General features: G+C 27.5%; 1 protein-coding gene across 1 annotated transcript; it reads left to right on the forward strand.

The window, feature by feature from the left end:
- Positions 1 to 5454: 5454 nt before the first annotated feature.
- On the forward strand, positions 5455 to 17599 carry LOC124814144 (alpha-ketoglutarate-dependent 2,4-dichlorophenoxyacetate dioxygenase). Its single transcript, XM_065809709.1, has 2 exons — positions 5455 to 5870; positions 16902 to 17599. Exons 1-2 carry the CDS (start codon positions 5510 to 5512, stop codon positions 17525 to 17527), a joined length of 987 nt encoding a protein of 328 aa, XP_065665781.1. The 5' UTR covers positions 5455 to 5509; the 3' UTR covers positions 17528 to 17599.
- The last annotated feature ends 3894 nt before the right edge of the window (positions 17600 to 21493 follow it).

Consider the following 21493-nt stretch of genomic DNA (forward strand, 5'->3'; position numbering starts at 1 on the left):
ATTTTTTCATACAACTTCTGTCACCCAAAGTAAAACCATCTAATTTTTTTTCATAGTTATTTATTTTAATAATGGTTTAATTTAACTGGGAAACTAACTTTTACCTGAAGATGGTCAATAAATATTTAGACTTTTGTTCATTTTTGATAAAAGTTTTAACCTATAAAATCATCTAATTCATTTTTATACTAGTTTTATTTCAAACTAGTGTTGCAAGCTGTTTTTACCAGTTTTCAAGATGGTGGCGGTCGCGTGTGCTGTTTGCATTATGTAAATCTAAATTGCTATCGCATAAGATTCACCGAAAACGTTGAATCTTATATGTTAACAATTTAGAAATAAATCGCTGCAAAAAATCCAATTAAAAAACGTAAGGAGATTGATAATCAGCTTATTTGTATTTTTTTTTTATTATCATAATTTTTTTTTTACGTCAATATAATTACATAACTTTGAAATCCATACATATTGAAGATAAATACATATTGAAAAAACAAAATAAAAACGTATTGAGTCAATATATAAGATACTAAATAACTTAGTTAAATAAAAGTTTTAAAAGTAAGCTTTAATTTTTTATAATCAAAATTGAATATGTTACACGTTTAAAATGTAGAGTGGAAGTTAGTCTTTATATTACTTGTTAGAATCGAGTCCCACAACCGTGGCCCTCAACATTTCAAGAAACATTTTATTTCTCCTTCTAAAAAAGTTTCATGTTCTTACGGATATTTGCTGTTCTAGGCAATCACACAGTTCTTCTTCCAGTTTTTGTTTATTTGATGTTGGTAGGCCAAGAATGTGTTTATAAAAATCAAAACGTCTATCTTCCAAGTCATGGGTTCATTCCCAAACTTGATGCTCAAAAGTTTTTCGATATCTTTTTTTTTTCTGAAAGGATAAAATGATTTTAACACCTTCTCGAGTGTTTCTCGAGTTTTTCAAATATCTGTTATTAACATTTCGTTTAATTAGTGAAAGAAACATTTCAGCATCTGATTCAAAGAAAAAATTTTGCATTGCTCTAACTTTGATCGAGTTTTGGTTATCTTTCTTTTTCTTGATAATATAGATTTGTTTTACATCACTTATCATGGGAAGATCCTTATATTACTTCTGAAGTGATTTTGTGTCTTTTAAGTCCCAGTCAATTCCACATTTTACCCATAATACTCATCTTTGGATAAAATAATTTCACATTTTCTTAGCTTTTTTTCCACCCTACCGAAAATTCTATTTTCGTGGTTTTTTATCTGCCGTTAAAAAACCACGAAAATAAAACTGTATCTCGTTTATACTTGTAGACTTATTGGGTTGAATTTGAAGAAAGTATATTGATGTTTTCAACACAATACTAGTTTTGTTTTGAGAAACACATCTGTCGCATAAAAAGCGTAGTAACTTTTTCGATTGAAAATTGATATTCTGTAAAAATTGCAGTAGGGCTGATGATACCTCCTGACTGCCTTTGCCTGCTTGTTCTTCTGTCCAGGTATAGAATAATGGCTTATTACAGCTAAGATCTGTAATTTATATATTATAAAAATTTATTCGTCTTGAATAAAATGCCTCTTGAACGAAAGCTTTTGGCAAGGGCTGGATTTGCTGCATATCAAAACAAAACTTAAAGCAGTTGGTACGTTTGCTTTTACATTAGCTTATTTCTTGTGAATCCTTTTTTGAATGATATAATTATTACGTTTACTGGAGCCTTTTACAGAATTTTTTATTTTTTTGTTTAACAAAGTGCAGTAACTGCACACACCAGAAGCTGGAGACTTGAAACTTACAATAAATTTGTTCACAAAAATTCTTCTAAACATTGCAAAATGGACCTTCTTATTGTTTTTACAGGTTTCATTGTATTGAGTGTTTAATTTTTTGATACTAAGATCACATCGCAAATAAGTTCTCCCTGATTTATTCCTATTATAATGGCTTTCCGTACCCCGCAGTTGACTTATGAATGCTCCAACAGAAGCTTTTGTTTTAATAGACTTATGAATTGTTCTGTCTCCACCTCGTATATTTTCTACAGGATGTCCAACACTTTTTTTCTTGTTAATATTTTGCAATCTCGTACGACCTATTTTCATTACACTGAGGAATAGGATTATGCAAACATGCGAGCATGGTAACTGGTCAGATTTTAGAAAATACTATACTTTGAAATTGTGTGAACCTGCTTTCTTTCGTTTTTGGGCTGTGGATCTTAGCCGCCTTTTTTTGATAGCACTTGAAACTTCTAACATATTCGCAATCTTATTATCTTGTCTCTGATTATTTGCCTCTTTTAAAACTATCCCTTATGTTCTTAACAAATGATGGCGCTATTTTATAACATGAAAAACGATTGTTTAATGAATTGTGGTTGCAAGTTTCATAGATGCCTGAGGAAGCCGAATATCTTTTTTTTCTATCTTCAGCTATTTTTCCACTTGTTACTTTTCTTTTCCTGATTCCCACATTTGCATCACCCACAAAAACTGTATCTTTCTCATGGTCAAACATCACTAATTATTTTTTTAATTAAATATTACAAAATCACCACAACGAAAAAATTATCAAACACCACAACAATGCGCTACAACTGTTAACAAAAACAGCAACTTAACCTTAAAATTTAAACCCATTTCATTTAAAAAGTGATTTGTCACAAAAAAATTGGCCGCCGTGAAATTGATTTGATTGTTAGTAGTATGTTAAGAATGGAACCTGGAAGACATTAGACACTTTTTTATTTTATAAATACTTTGCATTCGTGATTCCACACGCTTTTAAACGTGTCTCCTCCTCCAATATAAGTTGTATACCTAGATTTATCCCAGTAAGCACAGTACATTTTAAAAACGTTCTTTGGACGTTTTTATTAGGTTTAAACCTTATAAAAACGTCTAAAAAACGTTTTAAAAACTTACCGTGCCCACTGGGATACATCCTCACAGATTGCCCAAACGTTTCTATGGCACCCACAGGTTCTTATGATTTTGAAAATTTCCCGTGGTTACACGTGATACAAAAGTAACAATTCAATATTTACTATAATAAGTTGAAAGTGATTTTTTTTTTAGTATAACCTTATTCTATCTTTCGTGTCAGTACTCCCAACCTTAGCAATGATAATCCGAAACTTGCATGATTACTTATATTATCCATCAAAACAATATCATGTTTCTCTTTTGAAGCATTCGACACGAAACTATTAGCTGCTTCAACGTATGCACTATGTGTTTACGTTGAAGCAGCTAATAATTGCATGTCGAATAAATTAAATTGAACAAAATTTTACCAATAACTTTTTTGTTATTGGTCTAGGCATGTTCATACAAATATTAAATGATTTTATTGAACTATTATCTTTCCCTATTTCTCGAATAGTTAAAAACAATATTCCTTTTTTTCCCAATGTTATCTTGAAAAATAAATTTATTTCTACATTCAGAAGAACAAATATAGTTTTTGATATTAAAAAATTTATAATAAAAAAATATATATTTTTTTGCAATCTTTATTTTTATCCGTTACATTTTGAGTAGTATTCATTATCAAAAATAAGTTTTGACCATAAGTTGAAATGAATGGTTTAGACATTCTTTAAACTTAAAAACAAGTTGTCTAAACTTAAAAAAAAATTCTAATAAAAAGTTTGACTCGTCATAGATTGAATCGATATTTACCGAGTTTAAAGTCCTAAAATTGCATTGCTTTTTATTGCTTTTTGAATAAAAATAAAACTTTAACATTTTAACAATACTAAATACATTTGAACAATACTAACTTTAACAAACTAAAATTTTAACATTTTAACAATACTAAATATCGTTCTGAAATTTAAATAGTTATTAATTTTATTGTTTTATTTAAAGGTTTGAGTTAATGAAATTAAAAAAATAACGGTTTTAATAAAAATTTGTTTAAAAATTGATTTTTTAATGATAAATTTTGTTAACAGCGAATCATTATGTTTTACAAATTAGTTCTAATTGTCAGTTTGGTTTTTGTTTTATTTAATAAATTTTATTCTTTTGAGCTAATATTAACAACCCAAAGGACACGCGTCGTCTGGGGAACGTCCGTTAGACGTTTGAGTGACGTCAAGACGTCCGTTAGACGTCCGGGGACGTGTTTCGGACAACGCATGCCCACTGGGAAATTAAAATGCTCATATTACCAAATGGTCTGGGTAATATGAGCACATTTTTAAAACCTCTGTGTTTTTAAGAAAAATTTCGGGTGTCCAAATAAGTAAGTGGATCAAAGAAGTGATCCCTAAAAGTTATTTATTTGCAAAAATTTTGGATCAAGCATAATTGTTTTTGAAAATACTCGAATTTTTGCTTAAGGTGCTTACAATAGCCTAATCTATCATCATTGATCTCAAAATTATTGATCTCAAAATAAATAAAATTTTTATATGTTAATAGTTGCTAAAATAGGGTGCAACGGGTGCCACTGAACTTAATACTTGTTAAGTATGCGTAATATATATATATATATATATATATATATATATATATATATATATATATATATATATATATATATATATATATATATATATATATATATATATATATATATATATATATATATATATATATATATATATATATAATGATTGCTGAAAACAGGTGCTAAAGGCGCCCTTAAAGTTCTTATTGGTTAAGTATTCGGAATATATATATTTCTTTGGCATGCTTGGCTTTACTTCTAAAAATAAATAAAATCTATGTATGTAAATGATTGATGAAAACGTGAATTTACTAGTACTTGCATACTGTGTATGTATTTATACCATAGTTTGCATAAAAAAAAGGCCGGGTGAATAAAAATGAGCAATTGCTTTTACTCAGTAATTGGTCAGCTTTACGTGAATTAACCCATTTTCAGTTTTGCTCTAATTTTTATTCACGTAAAGTTAAGCAATTTACTCAGTAATTGCTCAGCTTTACGTAAATAAAAACTTAAGCAAAATAGCTAAAGTTTTTATTCACGTAAAGCTGACCTGTTACTGAGCAAAAGCATTTGCTCATTTTTATTCGCCCGGCCTAAAGAATCGCAAATTTTTATTTTTTTTTAATGCATAAGTTATATCCGTCAAAACCAATCGTGTTTAACAAAAACACTGGTTTTTATCTAAATTATATGTTAAGAGTCGCAAACGTTTAATTTTTTGGAATGCGTAAGTTATATCTGTCTCAACCAATTGTATTTAACAAAACCACAAGCCTTTTTTTTAAAGGGTTTTGATGATCTTTGCTTTAGTAGCGTTAAAAAATTATATTTTACGAAACTACAAATAAAATGGAACGCCGAACTGCTTAAAGAGGCTTTAAAAAAATTATTTATTAATTTTGATAAATTAGTCTTAAATTAAGTGTTAAATTGTTTTGACAATGACGTTAGTAAATTTAATTAGCTGTTGTCATTAAAAAAACTGAAGCTGTCAAAAAAACTTAAGTAAATGTTTTTTAAGCCTTCCTTATGTTGAATAAACAGCAAGTCTAAAATGCGTGCTCAAGTTGACTCGGTCATGATTAGGTTGTTTATGTTTTTAATTACATTGAGTTCTCTAACTGCGTACAGAGTTAACACATGTTCTGTTTCTCGAGTTTCTCCGCTTTTATTATTACAAGGTGAACTTTGTTACAGCAGACACAGTCCAAAACAGTTAAAAAATACGATGGGAAAAATTCTTCACTGGATAAAAGATGTTAACCAGATGGACATGAAAGATATTACACGGCTCAAAAACGATGTTAGCAAACACGGGGTTGTAGTAATTAAAAATCAACACCTTACTAGAAATCAACAAGAGGTATTTACGGCTAAGCTTGGCAAAACAATTATACTTCCATCTTCTTTTCAAGGTAAATGTTATTCATTTCTCTTTCATATAGAATGAGCAATATATTTTTATTATCAATTTAAACAATAATAGTCCCAAAATATTTTATAATATTCCAGGTCATGTTATTGTTAGTTCACTCTGTTATGAACACAGCAATATTAACTTATTTACTAATTAGTTAATAACAATATATTAATTTTAAATTATTATGAAGTATATATTTCAACTAGATGTTTTTTTGAGATTCTTTAGTTAATCTTGGCTACCTGCTTTTGTATTAAAAACAGTTGTTTTAAAATTTAGTTAAGTTCAGAAATAAGGTAGGGAAGGGCAAGTTGCAAATTTTTACTAAATTTAGCAAACCAATTAAAACTAAATTTATATAATATCTTTTACTATTAAAAAGAAAATTTCAACTGTTAAAAATTAGTTGAGAAAAAAATCTTCTTTGGATTTTTTAAGAAGATATTGCAGGAAGTGTTTTCCGAGTTGCTCAACCTGCCTCAGCAGTGTATATTAGGCAGCTGTGTGGAGTGACTTGAGCAATAAACAAACTGATACTTTTTTTTTGACACTGCTTGTTGCTTTTTGTTTTGCTTGTGTCAAAAAAACACTCACTTTAATCTCAAGTTTTTATCATTAGACTCAAAATTTTAATGTATCTCTGTAGTTTCATCTGAAGTTTATAAAGATTTTTACAAAGATAGGAATCAGTACTATTCAAGCACGAAACTCTTTAATACAACTATAAAATTTAATAAATTAAATCTACAGCAAGACTTCTGAAATAAAAACTACTTCATATGAATAATTACAATTTTCTTTATTTATAGTTATTAATATAATCATTAGTTATGTTTTACATAGTCCAATGAGATATATATTTGCAATTCACACTTCTATTTAAAGTATATAAAACAAACTGCTTTTAAAAATTCATTCACATTGGAGAAGTAACTTGACCGCAATTAATAACTCTTTAAACACATAATTTTTAAAAATTATAATAAACTAATTATAAAATTTTTGTTGTCTTTTTGCTTCTTATTTATTAAAAGAAATTCAAAATTAGTTATAAGCGGTACCACCCAAACTATCGCTGGGTACCGCACTGCTGGTTTATTATTGAAAAAATAGAAGAGACTGACTTTGTTGTTGCAATTATTCGGTAACTCATGTGATGATATCATAGCAAGTTTGGAAAATTTGATATAACCAGAATTTAATAAAAGCTGTTGCGGCGATCTCGTATTGAGCCACGACTGATTTTTCCACTATGGCGTGGACACCCCTGTAAAAAATTGATCTGATATGTTAAATGGTTCAGCTTATCAGAACAATCTAAAACAACAATTTGTTGATTAAAAATTTGCGGTTTTTTTTCAAACTTTGCGTGCCTATTTTATATAAAAACAGAATTTATAATATTTGATTTAAAGTTTGTGCAAAGTGTAAGAGATGCCGAGTCCCAAAAAAGACCCCACAAAATGATTCTTTTTCTTGGTTTTTTGTATCCAACTCCAAAAATAAAAAAAGGCTTATGAACTATTTTTAGGAAAAAAGTTAATATATTAAGAGAAACAATAAGTTTTGAGTCATTAAATCTCATAAATATTTTTTTATTGTAGATCATAAGTCATTCAACATTTTACAGCTTGTGGACACAAGAAACTATGAAAAAATAGTGATTTATTGTTTACAATAAATGTAGTCCGTGGTTTAAAGCCGGCTTCGCAACATTGCAATATATGCCATATATGATCTATATCTGAAACATAGATAATATATGGTAAATAATCCATATTTGAAACATTGGTAATGTATACCAAATAATCCATATATGAAATATTGGTATAGAAGGAGGTGTTAACTTCTTGGTTAAATGTTATTTCGCAGTGTTCTGTGATAAGACGTATGGACTTCTTGGAGAACTTAAATGTCTAACAAAAATAATATTAATAAAATTGCAGTTCTTTTTGGTATTCCATTTACTAATTTAAGAATTAGTGAATTACATTCAACTACTTATGGTCATTGTTTCCGTTTTCAATTCATAAGTTTCTTCCGGAAATAGCAACTTTAACTTTAAAAAAATATGATTGGTTAGCGTAAAATGTAATACAAGATAAAATTTTAAGTCAACTGAAAATAATTTTAATTTTATTTCAAATGCTCATTTTTCGTATTAAGGAGAATTATTACGCGAACGTAATTTTATAAAATTAATTGTTAATTAACATCAAAAGTTTTTTTTGTTTATTATTATTTAAATTTTATATCAACTTGTTTGGAAAAAGATTCTCAACAACATGAATAAAAAGTACATAAGGTTTATTCAATAGAAAACTATGAATAAAAGTCTAAATACTGCCATAACTATTTGATAATATATATTTTTTTAATTTATCTATTTAAAATTTTTTTTTTTTTTTTCGCAACTACTTTATTGAACGTAATGATCTCAATGTTAATAAAACAAATTAGAAGCATGACGGCATGGAAATAATTAACAAAATAGTTGGTTCTATTTATAGAAAATCAGTTGATAATTATGTCATTTCGAAGCAACTTATAAATAAAAATACAATACGCAGAAACATGTTTATTTAGCTGGAAATCCTAACTTAAATTTGTTGAATCTTGATTTAAATAAAAATGTTTAACACTTTTTAGATCTTATCCTATAAAACATAAATCATTCATTGAGATAACTATAACTTATACCCCGTTCATACTGACGATAAAACACGTTTTAATTGTCGTATTTTAAACGCGTTTTACATTTTACTATTCTCATCAAATTTAAAATTGGTTTTAATTAAAACACGCAACGTTAAAAGTTGTTTTAATAAAACAACGTCGCGAGGTTGTTTTAATTGCGTTTTATTACCCTGAACTGTTTTTAAATGGCGGAGGAAAAAGCTGTTGCTGAAGAAAAAGTTAAATCTAGAAAGAGAGCTAGACATTGGGATGATGAGGAAACAAAAATACTAATTAGTAAATGGTCAGAAGATAATATCCAAGAAAAGTTGAAGTCATGCACAAGGTTTTGTTTTGTTTTTTTCAGTTAAGTTGGATCAAATTGAAATAACTTGTTAAATAAAATCAAACCACTCGTTACTAAATAGTTTAAATAAATCACAAATAGACAAGAAGTGATTACGAATTACATTAATATTGAATAAACAAGGAAATGAATGTTTATAAATTGTACTTTTTACAACAAGATATTTATTTCTCTTTGATAGTTAGCACAATAATATATATATATATATATATATATATATATATATATATATATATATATATATATATATATATATATATATATATATATATATATATATATATATATATATATATATATATATATAACTTCATATTTTTTGGATTTTAGAAAAGGAAAAATTTGGGAGGAAATTTTGCTATTCTTGCAAGCTTCTGGATATGAAGACAGAGATAAAGAGATGTGTAAAACAAGAATTCACACATTGACAAGTGCATAACGCAATTATATTGATAATAAACGAAATACAAGTGGGACTGGTCCTTCCAAAAAACCATCCTGCTTTGATGAAATTGATAAGGTTCTTAGTGACAAACCAACCACATTACCAACTTTTTTGAAAAGTTCCTCAGGCATGAATGTTATTATTGAAAAAACTGCAGAAGTGAATAATTTTAATAATTGTGTTAATGAGTTAGTAAACTGTGAACATATAGACATTGAAACTACTCCGTCAAGTTCTAAATCTGAAGAGTTGGTAAAAAAAGATAATAGTTTTTACTTTAAAAAATCCAAAAAGAAAAAATCAAGAAGTGAGGTAATGTTTGAACAATTAAATGCCACTGTTAATAAATTTATGACCTCTCAGGCTGATATTGATCATAAAATTTTAGAAAGTATTTTAGAAAACCACAAACAAGAAGAATCATGTGTTATATTAAAAGTTCGTCAAGTTGAAGATTTATATTTTATTAAAATAGAACTTTCATTGGCAGATTTGACACTAGAAAAACTTACTTGCACAATAAAAGAGGAATTTTCAGTTCAAGATAATGCATCTTTATTGATTACCAAGTTACCAAATGTACTTATCCGAAATGATAAGGATGTTAAACGTCTTAAAAGTGGGACTGAGATAGAGTTTTTAATTATGATTAAAAAAATGTGAAGCAATTTCTTTGTTTTGTTATTTTTTTCTCAAAATAAAATAAACCATGCCTTTTACAACATTGTTTGAAAAAAATCATTTACAACTAAACAGTTGTAAAATAATGTTTTTTTATGGAATTTCTAATAAACTCAGCTTTATTGTCAAGTTCAATGCAACTGTGGTTTAATATAGGGTTTACTAAGTCAATTTCTGTTTGTTCAATCCATTCATTTAAATACTTTTGCTTTGTCAAAGTACAGAAGTTATGTAGTATACAACATGTTGTAACAATATTGACTGTGTGTTCAACTGTTGTATCTAATCTCTTTAAAAGACATTGAAATCGACCTTTTAATCTTCCAAATCCATTCTCCACCACCACACGACATTTACTAAGAGAAACGTTAAACTTTGCTTCTTCTATACTAAGATTTCCACGATCTGAGTAAGGTTTCATAAGCCAATTTTTAAGGGGATATGCTGAATCACCAAGGATAAGAGGACTAATTTCAATATTATCAATTATTTTAGATAAGTTTGTAGGTAAAAAGGTTCTAGCCAGACACTCTTTATATAAGGGAGAATTTTTAAAAACCCTTGAATCGTGTGATTTGCCAGTCCACCCTACAAAAATATCTCTAAATAAATACTTGCTGTCTACCAATCCCTGTAAAATAATGGAGTGATATTCTTTTCTGTTTATATAGTCCTCTGAATTTTTATGAGGAGCCTTTATTCTTATGTGACATCCATCAACTGCTCCAACTACTTGTGGAAAACCATATAATTTTTCAAAACTTACTATAATCTCCATTGTTTCTTCCCTTGAGGGTAAGGAAATGTATTTCTTCATTAAGTTATCAACAAAATGTTTACAAATTCTGTGAACTATTGTACAAACAGTTGATTTTCCTAAGCCAAATAAATTTGCTATTGTTCGGTAATCTGCAGATCCACTTAAAAAGTAAAGTGTCACAGCTAACTTCATTTCTAAAGGCAAAGATTTACGAAAGTTAGTGCCTTGTATAGGCATAAAAGGTGAAACTTCCTTGCACAGATAATTAAAGGCTGCTTTAGACATTCTTATGTTTTTTATCCAATCATCTTCGTTCCAACAGTTTACCATTGTTTCGTACCAAAAGCTTTGACTGCGAGGTTTAGTCCAAATTTTTCTGTAAACCGCAAAATTATAAGCAGTAATACAGTTTATCAGTATGTGCTGCAATTGCAGTCTTCTTTTTTTCCTTGATATGTACAATAATACTCGTAACTTCGAGATCAAGTTTTTCTTTGAGAGCGCCATTTTCGAACGTTAATATAAATACTAAAGAACGTTCAATCTGAACGCAAGAAAACTGAAAACATGTTTATTATAAAACTATGTTTACATTAAAACATGTTTATTTAAAACAGAATTTAGTGTGAACTGGGTATTAGACTTTTTTTTAACATTATTTGATAATATAAATACTGACGAATTTTGTTATTGTCTTTTTAATACTATTATATGCGCACTTTTTACTATTATTATACGTATACGTATTATATAATACGTTTTGATGTTGGAACTATTTAGAACAAATATGTTCTTACTCTAAAAAACATTAATAGATTTTTAGAAAATGATATAATAACGTGTATGGTTGTCGGCTTTTACGTTGGAGAATACAATTCCGTAGCTATAAAAATTAAGATTTTTACTATGTTCTCCTTTATAAAAGCCGGGCATCTGTTATAATAAAGTTTTATCGAACAACATTTATCACATTGATAGTCTAGTTGAGTATTTTGTGGTTATATTATCGTTTATATTTTTGTCAACTGTTTTTTGTCATTTTTGTTAAACATTTTTATTTACATTTTATTCCATGTACTTGTATTATTTTATTTACATATAAATATTTATATTTTTTATTTTAAATTTGTTATATTATTTGGTATTGAATTCACATCACTCACTATCCATATTATTTCTTCAAAAAAATTAGTGCTTTACAAAATTGGAGTTAGGGTTTTTGCTAAAAAAAACAGATCCGATATTGGAAATTAGCCAACTATAGTTCAAAACTTGTAAACTCAAATGCTAAATGTACAAATGTGCCAACTCAAATGCATATATGGCAGCTTTCGGAGGAGGATGGGGGGGGGGGGGAAGGAAACCCCCATTCGAGACGACCCTGTTTTTACTGCAGTATGGCATGCAGTAGACGTAAATTGCGGGGTAATGCATAAATGACAACGATGTTATCTGACGGGATAAACTAGGTATTGGTGCTGAGCCTCTTTGAAACGCTGGTAATAATAAACGCGATTCTTAGGAGAAGTTTATAACCACCTCTACATAAATTATGATTACACAAAAGCAATAATGTTTTTTCTTTTTCTTGTACCTTCTTTTATTTTACATTTATTCGTTTTAAACATTGATGTATATATATATATATATATTTATATATATATATATATTTATATATATATATATGCGTATGTATATTTGTTTAAAAGTAAGTTTAACTTTTGTATTTAATAAAAATTTATGGTTGCTTATATGTCCTGTTTTGTTTTAGATATACTTTTACGACAAATTTTCTGTTTATTATGATTTGTGTATAACCTTTTTCTTCTTAAAATAAATTTGTGTTTATTCTGAACATATGTTCGTTTTTCTTTGTTTTTATTACTTATCCTCTTTTATATAAAAAGTTTTTTCAATATAAATTTTCATATTTATCCATGGGTTTTAATTGCTTAGTCTTGTTTAAAAACCGCAAATTACCTGCATCAAATATAACCTGAATGCACCAATGCGTACTAATATGATTGATATAGCCGTATTCACAGTGTAGTTACATACATTGAATGACTTAAGTAGGTATAAAGAAAGTGGAGTGAACATCCATTATTTTTTGCGCTCCTATATTCCGTATAAAGCTTTACAACGTAGCAGTGACTTAATGGACATATAAACGCCTAAGGTATTTAATTTCTTATAAAGGTATAATTTAAATAAGCTCATAAGGAATAAGTTGGTGTAGTGTCGTGGATGTCACTATCTATTCTTTCGGGACTTTATCACGGCTGATAATGTTGCGAGAGAATCAATAGTGACGGCGGAGCCTGCATTAGTCTACTAAAATTAAAGTCAATTCCAATTTAAGTTAAGTTGGAGTAGCCGCAGATTAGTATACATACAACTGAGAGTTTTTGTTTGACTAGACACTGTATTAATAAAAAAGAAAGGTTATTCTAGATTTGAAAGAAAAAATTGCATCGTCATAAAATCGATTACTCCTCCCCTTGAAATAAACCGTCAAAAATTGCTCCTCCCCTTCCTATCAATAGCTGTAGCTGGTGGACGACCCCTAACTTCACTTATAAACATTAGCGAAAACTATTAGGAAACAAAGTTATAAAAAAGGTGTTATTTTTATCAAATAAAAGAACTAAATCATTCTTTTTGTGATACTAAACAATACTAATACATAATAGCTTTTTTTACTTAGTAACGTCCCAGTAAACACGCAAACGTCTATTAAACGTCAAAATAACGTTTCGACAAAACGTTCAGATTTGGTCGATTATTTGTTAAAAATTAAATCCAGATTAACGTTTAGAACAAACGTCCATAAAACGTCTATATTCAAACGTTTATAAAGACGTCTCTTATAGGATTATTATACGTTTATAAAGCGTTTAGATTTTGTCTTATTTACGTTTAAATCTAGTCTAATTAGCGTATATAAAGCCTTTAGATTTAGTCTAAGCAAACTTTTAATAGTTTCTTCGATTTAGTTAACGTAAATTCAATTTATTTAAGTTTTAAAACTAATATAAATTAAAATTACGTTATGACATTTCAACTTGTAAGCTTTTTTTCTTATTACTTACATAAGTAATAAGAGCTATATAGGTATTGAAATTTATAAATAAGATATAGTTATAAAAGAATTTTATTTTTTATATTTTTTATAACTATTATAATATGTTTATAAACTTTTATACCATACTACTTATACTATACTTTTATTTTATAAAACTATATATAAAGTTATTAACTTATATAAAACGTTTTCATATAGTGGGGAGTTAGAGGGGGGTTTAGAGAAATGTTTGTGCACTATACTTGATACTTCGATTATTAAAAAATATTGAATCATCAAGCTTTTTGCAGTGGAAATTTTATAGTAACAATTTCTATCAAACATTTTATATATTTCTATCAAATGTTTTATAAATTTAATCTCATTAGCAGAAAATAAAAGTTTATATTAAGATTAAGGTGCATGATGAACAAGACTACCGCTTGTTCATCATGCACCTCTTTGTGCAACATCATCTTCTACATTCGTGTTCTGATTGTATGATTTCGTAATCTGATTTGTAACCGCAAAAAACTAGGGTAAAATAGTTAGCATTTTTAATGTAAATTCATAAATCAAAATTGGCATTACATAAAACAATTTTACATAGAGAGGATTTTCTGAATGGAAGTTTCCGAAATTTCCTGTACCATCCATGTTTATTTTTGACATTAAAAAATTAGTAACGTTGCGACAACTTATACAGTGGTTTTTACCAGGTCTGTTCCACCAATTTTCTCTAGAAAATGTAACTAAATTAAGCTAAAATGCATCTAAAATAAAAAACTATTTATTTAATTAACTTCTTGATTATTGCAAAGATGAATACCTACTGTTACACAATCATACTAACGTTTACAAAATGAATTTAAACTGTTTATAAAAGTTACAAAAAAAGGTCTTGCAGCAGGACTTTCATAACGAAAGACCAGCAACTCATATTTTTTAACCGTGTCAATGTTGCCATCAATAATTTTTAAAACATTGGAATCCATTGATTTGTTGGCATTTAGGAAGATTGTCGCGATAAGAGTTTTTAACTTTCATGAATTAAAATGGCGCACCCTACACTCGTTTATTATTTATTTATCAGTCGTTTTGCTTTTAGTTGTTGTAAGGAAGTGAATCTTGAAAATGCATTTGAGTCTAATTTAATTATTTAGCCAATAAAAAACAAGTTTTTAAAAAGATTTTTATTTCGTTTTAATTATGTCTATTTAAACCACGTTACTTAAGCTGTTATGCGAGTCTTCTGACCAATGGCTTTGCTACTATATTATGCTATAATAAACTTTAATAAAACATCGATCAAACGTTTAGAATAATGACTTATATTAGTCGATATTGCAAACGTTTGATCGACGTTTAATAAACCTATATATTAAGCGTAGATTTCAAATCTATAAACGTTTACGTTTAATTAAGGTCGATTAAAGGTTTACAATATTGACTAATGCAAGTCGATATTCTAAACGTTAGATCGACGTTTAGTAAACGCATATATAAAAAAGTTTGAAATATACAACTCAAATCAAGCGTCGATTTTTAGTCAATAATAGGTCACTAAACGTTTTATCCATTTTCGACCGATTTCGACTAAATATTGACCAACTCTAAGCCAATCTGTGTTTACTGGAGTATATGATTCAAAATGTAAAAAAAGTAAAATACTTTTTAAATATATTCTTTAGTAAAATTAAAAAAATATTTAAAAAGTACATAATAAACAAAAAACAAAAACTACTCAATTACTGTAACGTGAGTAAATCGTTACTTTCCATTTCTGCCCTAAAGTATACTTACGATCAGAAATGCAAAGTTCTATCGATTTTTAGGGACTCCTTGGTCAAAAAATAGAAATTCTTACGACTCCCGGCTCCAATTTATTTTAAAATAACTTTTTTGAGTCAATTAACAAGGGTTTTTTAGGGATGAAATATCCCTGTATAATAGTAGACTAAATAAAGTTCCAATTATGCTGTAAAAAATCATAATTTATTTTTGATTTTATTTCTTAAAATATAACATATTTTTTTAGGTTAAAGGTATATCTACCAATTTACTTTAACATAACAAAGTTTATTTTTTAAGTTTATATGTGATAGTGGTCTAGTGGCAGAGTGTTCGCCTTGTAAGCGAGAAGTTTCGAGTTCGATTACTGCACTCAGCATGTTTCATATTTTTTATATGAATTTCATATTTTTTTATCAGTAAAAATATACCTGTTAGTTTAAAAAATATCATTAGGAAAACCCGTTACAAAAATACTTTCTTTTTCTTTAGAATAAACTTCCGTATGAATGTGTAAATATTTGTACCTAAGCATATTTCGGAATCTATCTATTGGTCTTCGCCAAAGAAGTTGTAAACCGCATATGCTGTAATTCACCCGTCACATTCTTTAAAAACAAATGTGTGAAAAAGAAAAAGTATACTACTAAAACGCAGCATATTTTGTAATAGTTTATATGCCCGAGCAGCGTAATTCAATATGTTATAAAATTAAATAAACCCTAGAGTCCCGGAGTACTTGCAATTTTTAATACGGGCGAGACTCTAAAATTACGTAGCTGGTAAATAATTATAAATAATTAAATTTATAGAAGTTAGTAACAGTTCGTTATGAAACGTTTATATAAAATAAACATTTATATGATATAAACTTTAATAAATTCCGGAGTCCAGGAGTTCTTAAAATTTTTAATACGGGCGAGACTCTAAACTCTGTGTAAAAGTAGGAACTCTGGACCCCGACCTCGCAACTTTAAAATTAAAATAACTGCTGCCTACTGTGTATACTGGTATATATATCTGTTATTTCTTTAATATGCTAAAATAAACTAACTGTTTTTATTAATTCATTTTTTAATAAATATTTTTAAGCCGTAGTTTATTTAAATTGAAAAATAACATTTTATTTTTTTTAAATTTAATTTATTTACAATAAAGCTACCCTTACTCCGATGTGGTCTCGAAAGATATAATGTAGTATTCGGATAAGGCATTTAACTTTTTTATTTTTACATATTTTAGGAAATAATAGCTATTTGGGCCACCCTGCTATTGCGGTTGTTTCAAATTACTGGCAAAACGGCTCATGGAAAGGACCTCAGCACAGCTTCGGGCAGTATTGGCACAAAGATGGAGACTATTTTCCTTATCCAAATAATTTTATATTTTCTATCCTTTATGGTGACGAAATATCAGATTTTTTAGAAGGAGGCGACACTGGCTTTATAGATGGTTGTTTAGCTGCAGAGAACGCGCCTCAATCAATTTTAGATGTTCTCAATAGCACTAAAATTACTGTGAAGGTTAGTTTCATTGACGATTTTCGTAACGGATTAAAGGATCATTTAGCACAATATGCAACAGTTAAACATAATTTTATATCTAAACATCCTCTTAATAAACGAGATTGCGTTTTTATGTTTAAAGTTTCTAAAGAACAGGAAGTGTTTTATAAACAAGAAGAACTGCGTGCATTCGATGAAATGTGGAAGTATTTGTTACAGGATAAGTTTTTTTATTTTCATAAGTGGAGCCAGTCAGACATTTTGATTTGGGATAATATGGCGGTTTTCCATAGGGCTATGCCAATTAATGATAAAGGTGAAAAAAGAATTATGTACCGGACAATGGTCAGAATTGAAGTTTAATCACAATTTGTCAATGAACCTCACGCTAATCAAAAATCTTCTTATTAAATTTAAATAAATTTTTTTATGTTTTTAGTAACTTAGCAACGTATGTTTTTTCGTTTAAAAAACTTGTTTTACTTTTTTTTTAACTATATTTTATTTTAAGAGTTTTTCAAAACAGTTTTTAAAAATTTTTTAATTCCCAAATAAACTGATATCAGTTTAAAAGTGGTATAACGTGTTGAATTTGGCTATACTTAATGAGCCATTATCATAGCCCCACATCCTTTAAAAGACCCAATGCTGGAGCCTTCAACATGCCTCCCTCCTCTGACTATGGTTTTGCATACAATTTTTTTTTTTTTTTTGACAGGTAATAAAGAAGTGAGAATACCATAAAAAACATATAAAATTTGTTATTAAAAATACCCATGAAGTTCCGGCCGGAATTACAATATTTCAGGCCGGAGTGTCGGAATTTATTTTTTACATTTCATTGCCTTGTAGGACAATGATTTTTACAAAAATCATTGTCCTACAAGGCAATGAAAAACTATAGGTAAACCTAGGTAAAAAATAAAAAATTCTTAACAAACACAATGTAATTTTATTTGTAGTAATCAGTTATGTAAGGGTTTCTGGAAGTTTAGAAATATTGTACTGCAAAAAGAGTTGCTTTCAAATTAATGAAATAGGTTATATATATATATATATATATATATATATATATATATATATATATATATATATATATATATATATATATATATATATATATATATATATATATATATATATATATTTCATATAGTTTTACTTATTGAAAGTTTTAACCAGCATAATATTTTTATTTAAAATTCTTTCTTTGTTTTCTATTTTTTTATTTAGGTTAAAGTTAAAGTATTTACTGTATTAGGCGTTCAATACTTTTTAATTATTTAAAATTTAAGTAACATTTAAAAAGAATATATATATGTATGTGTTATAGGTTTTAAATATATGTTATACAGCCACGATGCTTAGGAGTAGACTTTCACTTTCAATCTTGAAGATAAAAAATTACATAAAATTTTCGTTCCGGCTGGAATTCCGGTCGGAATTTTATTAACAATTTCGGTAAATCAGGTTCCGGCCGGAGTTCAAAATTTCCAACCCGCTACACCCCTTTTTTAAAGTTAAAACTCAAATGATCAATTTTTCAAAATTAATTTTTCCATGTAATGAGACTGAAAGGTTTAAAAGATTTATTTACTTAAATATTGAAGTGCTTAACATCTTTTTTACCATGAAATGATATCACCATGTCCCCTTATAAAGCATTAATTAACACTTTAAATTAAAACCACAAAAACTTAACTTTATTACAGTCAACCAAACACGATGTTTCCTTATTTTGTCGTCACTCTTTATTCTTATTTTTTAATTTTTTTTAATTTTTTTTAATTTTGCCGTTTGTTAAAATGTACGAAAAAATTACAATAATAGAAAATCCTCGCTGCAGCAAAAAGAAGACAGACTTGTCTAATCACCGAGCCCCGTTACACTTTTCTAACGTTTTTAAAAATTTACATAATTAATAAGTGATAAATAAAACATTATAAGTACTTACAAAACTTCAGCAATAAAATAAATTTTTGCAACAAAAATTAAGCAATATAACTTTAAAAAAAATAAAAGTGAGATAGTCATGGAAGTTATCAATCAAAAATTGTGTTAAGTTTTATTAAAAATAATGCAATATAAATAAGTATTTAGGGCTGATTAATAAATATCAGCAAAAGCATAAAACAAAAATAGAAAACAATTAGCTAAAAAAAAGGTAATAATTTTAAATGACTTATTTAATTCAAAACTTTCTCATAAAAGATATTAGAAGACTAGCATATCGAATTCCATGTTTAAAAAAGCCGTTTTGAATCAGCCTTAAAACCTTCCAAAGTGCAATTTAAAACAAAATCTTGTTTTTTATTAAAATAATGAGGAAAATTATTCCAAGCACAAGGTCCACAAAATTGAATTTGGTTCGAGCCTAATTTAAAATGGTTTATGGAAATGACAAAGAAGTTTACTGAAAATTTGGTAGGATATTCATGAGAGATTTCATTGTTAGCTTTTTTTTTTTTCATTTTGTTCTTTTATTTCTTCAAAATAACTATTACAATAAAATAAATGAAAGAAGAATGCATATAAATAAAAAATTACAAATTTTGTTACATATAAAATAAAAACGCGGAGACTTGCAGAAGATCACATGATCTTGTCATCAAGAACCGCTTACAATCGTTACGTGCTTAAATGTGTATAAAATAAATAAGGCAGTCAAATAAAGTTTATAAAACGAAAGTTAGAAGTAAAAATTAACGTTTTATATTTATATTTAAAATACAAGACTTGATAGGTATAAAATGTATAAATTAACATGATACACAAAAATAAAATTAACAAAACAAAATTTAAATATACAAGTACATAGTCAAATAAATATTTTTTATATAAGAATTTGTAAAAACATAAATAAATTAAAACAATTAAATTTAAAAATATATAAGTGTGTTTTCAATAGAGGGAATAATATTCTTTAATTTCCTTTCAAATGCGAAAAAGTTCCAGTCTGGAGAGAAATCAAATGTTTCAAAACTATATTGTTCCATAGATACGCCCCTCGAAAAGAAATACGAAACTTGCCTAAATTAGTTTTGAAAACTGATTGAAGAAGGAAATTATCATTTCGTAAATTATATTTATTTTTTTCTTTTAAGGAATATAAATTGTGAAAAGAAACCGGAGCTGTACGAGTTTTACATTTAAACATAAAAGACAATACATTAAAAATATTTAGTTGAAATATATTTAAAATATTCATTTCAATAAAAAGAGGTTCTAATTTACTTTTATTGACACTACCCCAAGCCGCATTCGCATAGTTTATGTGGCAATCAATGAATGAATGATATAGTTGAGTTAAAATATGTTTATTTAACATGCTTCTTGCTTTATATAATCTACCTATACTTTTCGAAATTTTGCAGGTAATGTTTTCGATATGTTTTTTCCATGTGAGATTTTCATCAATTAAAATCCCTAAAAAGTTTGTACATGGTGCTCTCTTAATTAGAACGCCATCAATAAGAGGTGGAAGCTCGATTGGAAGTAGACGTTTTTTAGAGTTAGAATGAAAAAGAGACCATTTTGTTTTTTCAATATTCGAGAAAGTTTGTTTGATTTAAACCATTGAGAAACTTTCATTAGTTCATTGTCCATACAAGAAAATAGTGTCGTTATGTCGCTATGAGATAAAAAAAAAATTTGTGTCATCAGCAAACATAACTGTCATTAAATTGGATGCTTCATAGAGGTCGTTTATTTAAATGAGAAAAAGATGAGGTCCTAGTACAGATCCTTGAGGAAATCCGCAAGTTATTTCTAATAATTTATATCGCAATGATTGGTCAAAATGAACAAATTGTTTTCTATTGCGTAAATAACTTTTTATTGGCTTAAGAAAATTTCCTGTGATTCCATAATATTTTAGTTTTTTGAAAAGGATTTTATGGTCAATCATATCAAACGCTTTTGATAAGTCAACAAAAATGCCTAAAGTAAATTTGGACTTTTCAAATGAATCTGTAATATATTGAGTTATTTTTAGTATAGCGTGCTCAGTAGAGTTATTTTTCTTAAACCCATATTGATTTTCATATAATATATTATTTTAAGACAGATGTTGAAAAAGATAAGGAAAATTAAAATTATAAATTTTTTTTGTTTCGGTTAGAATATTTTTAGCTACATTTTTTCCAACTGAAATAAAAAATGTGTTCATTTTATCAGCTATCACTCTTGCATCATAAAAAATTTCATCATTAATTTTGATGGCATTTGGTAAAAGAGTTTTTGATTTTCTAAATTTGCGTCGTTAGAATCATTAATGTGATTCCAATGAAGTAAAGATAATTGTTCCTTGAATGCTTTACAATTTGTTTC

Source organism: Hydra vulgaris, chromosome 11 (assembly GCF_038396675.1).
Source record: "Hydra vulgaris chromosome 11, alternate assembly HydraT2T_AEP".
Classification (NCBI taxonomy): domain Eukaryota; kingdom Metazoa; phylum Cnidaria; class Hydrozoa; order Anthoathecata; family Hydridae; genus Hydra; species Hydra vulgaris.

Coding starts and splice junctions, on each gene's coding strand:
- LOC124814144 (XM_065809709.1), top strand. CDS start 5,510: ATGCGTGCTCAAGTTGACTCGGTCATGATTAGGTTGTTTATGTTTTTA. Junction 5,871..16,901: donor ACTTCCATCTTCTTTTCAAG/GTAAATGTTATT, acceptor TACATATTTTAG/GAAATAATAGCTATTTGGGC.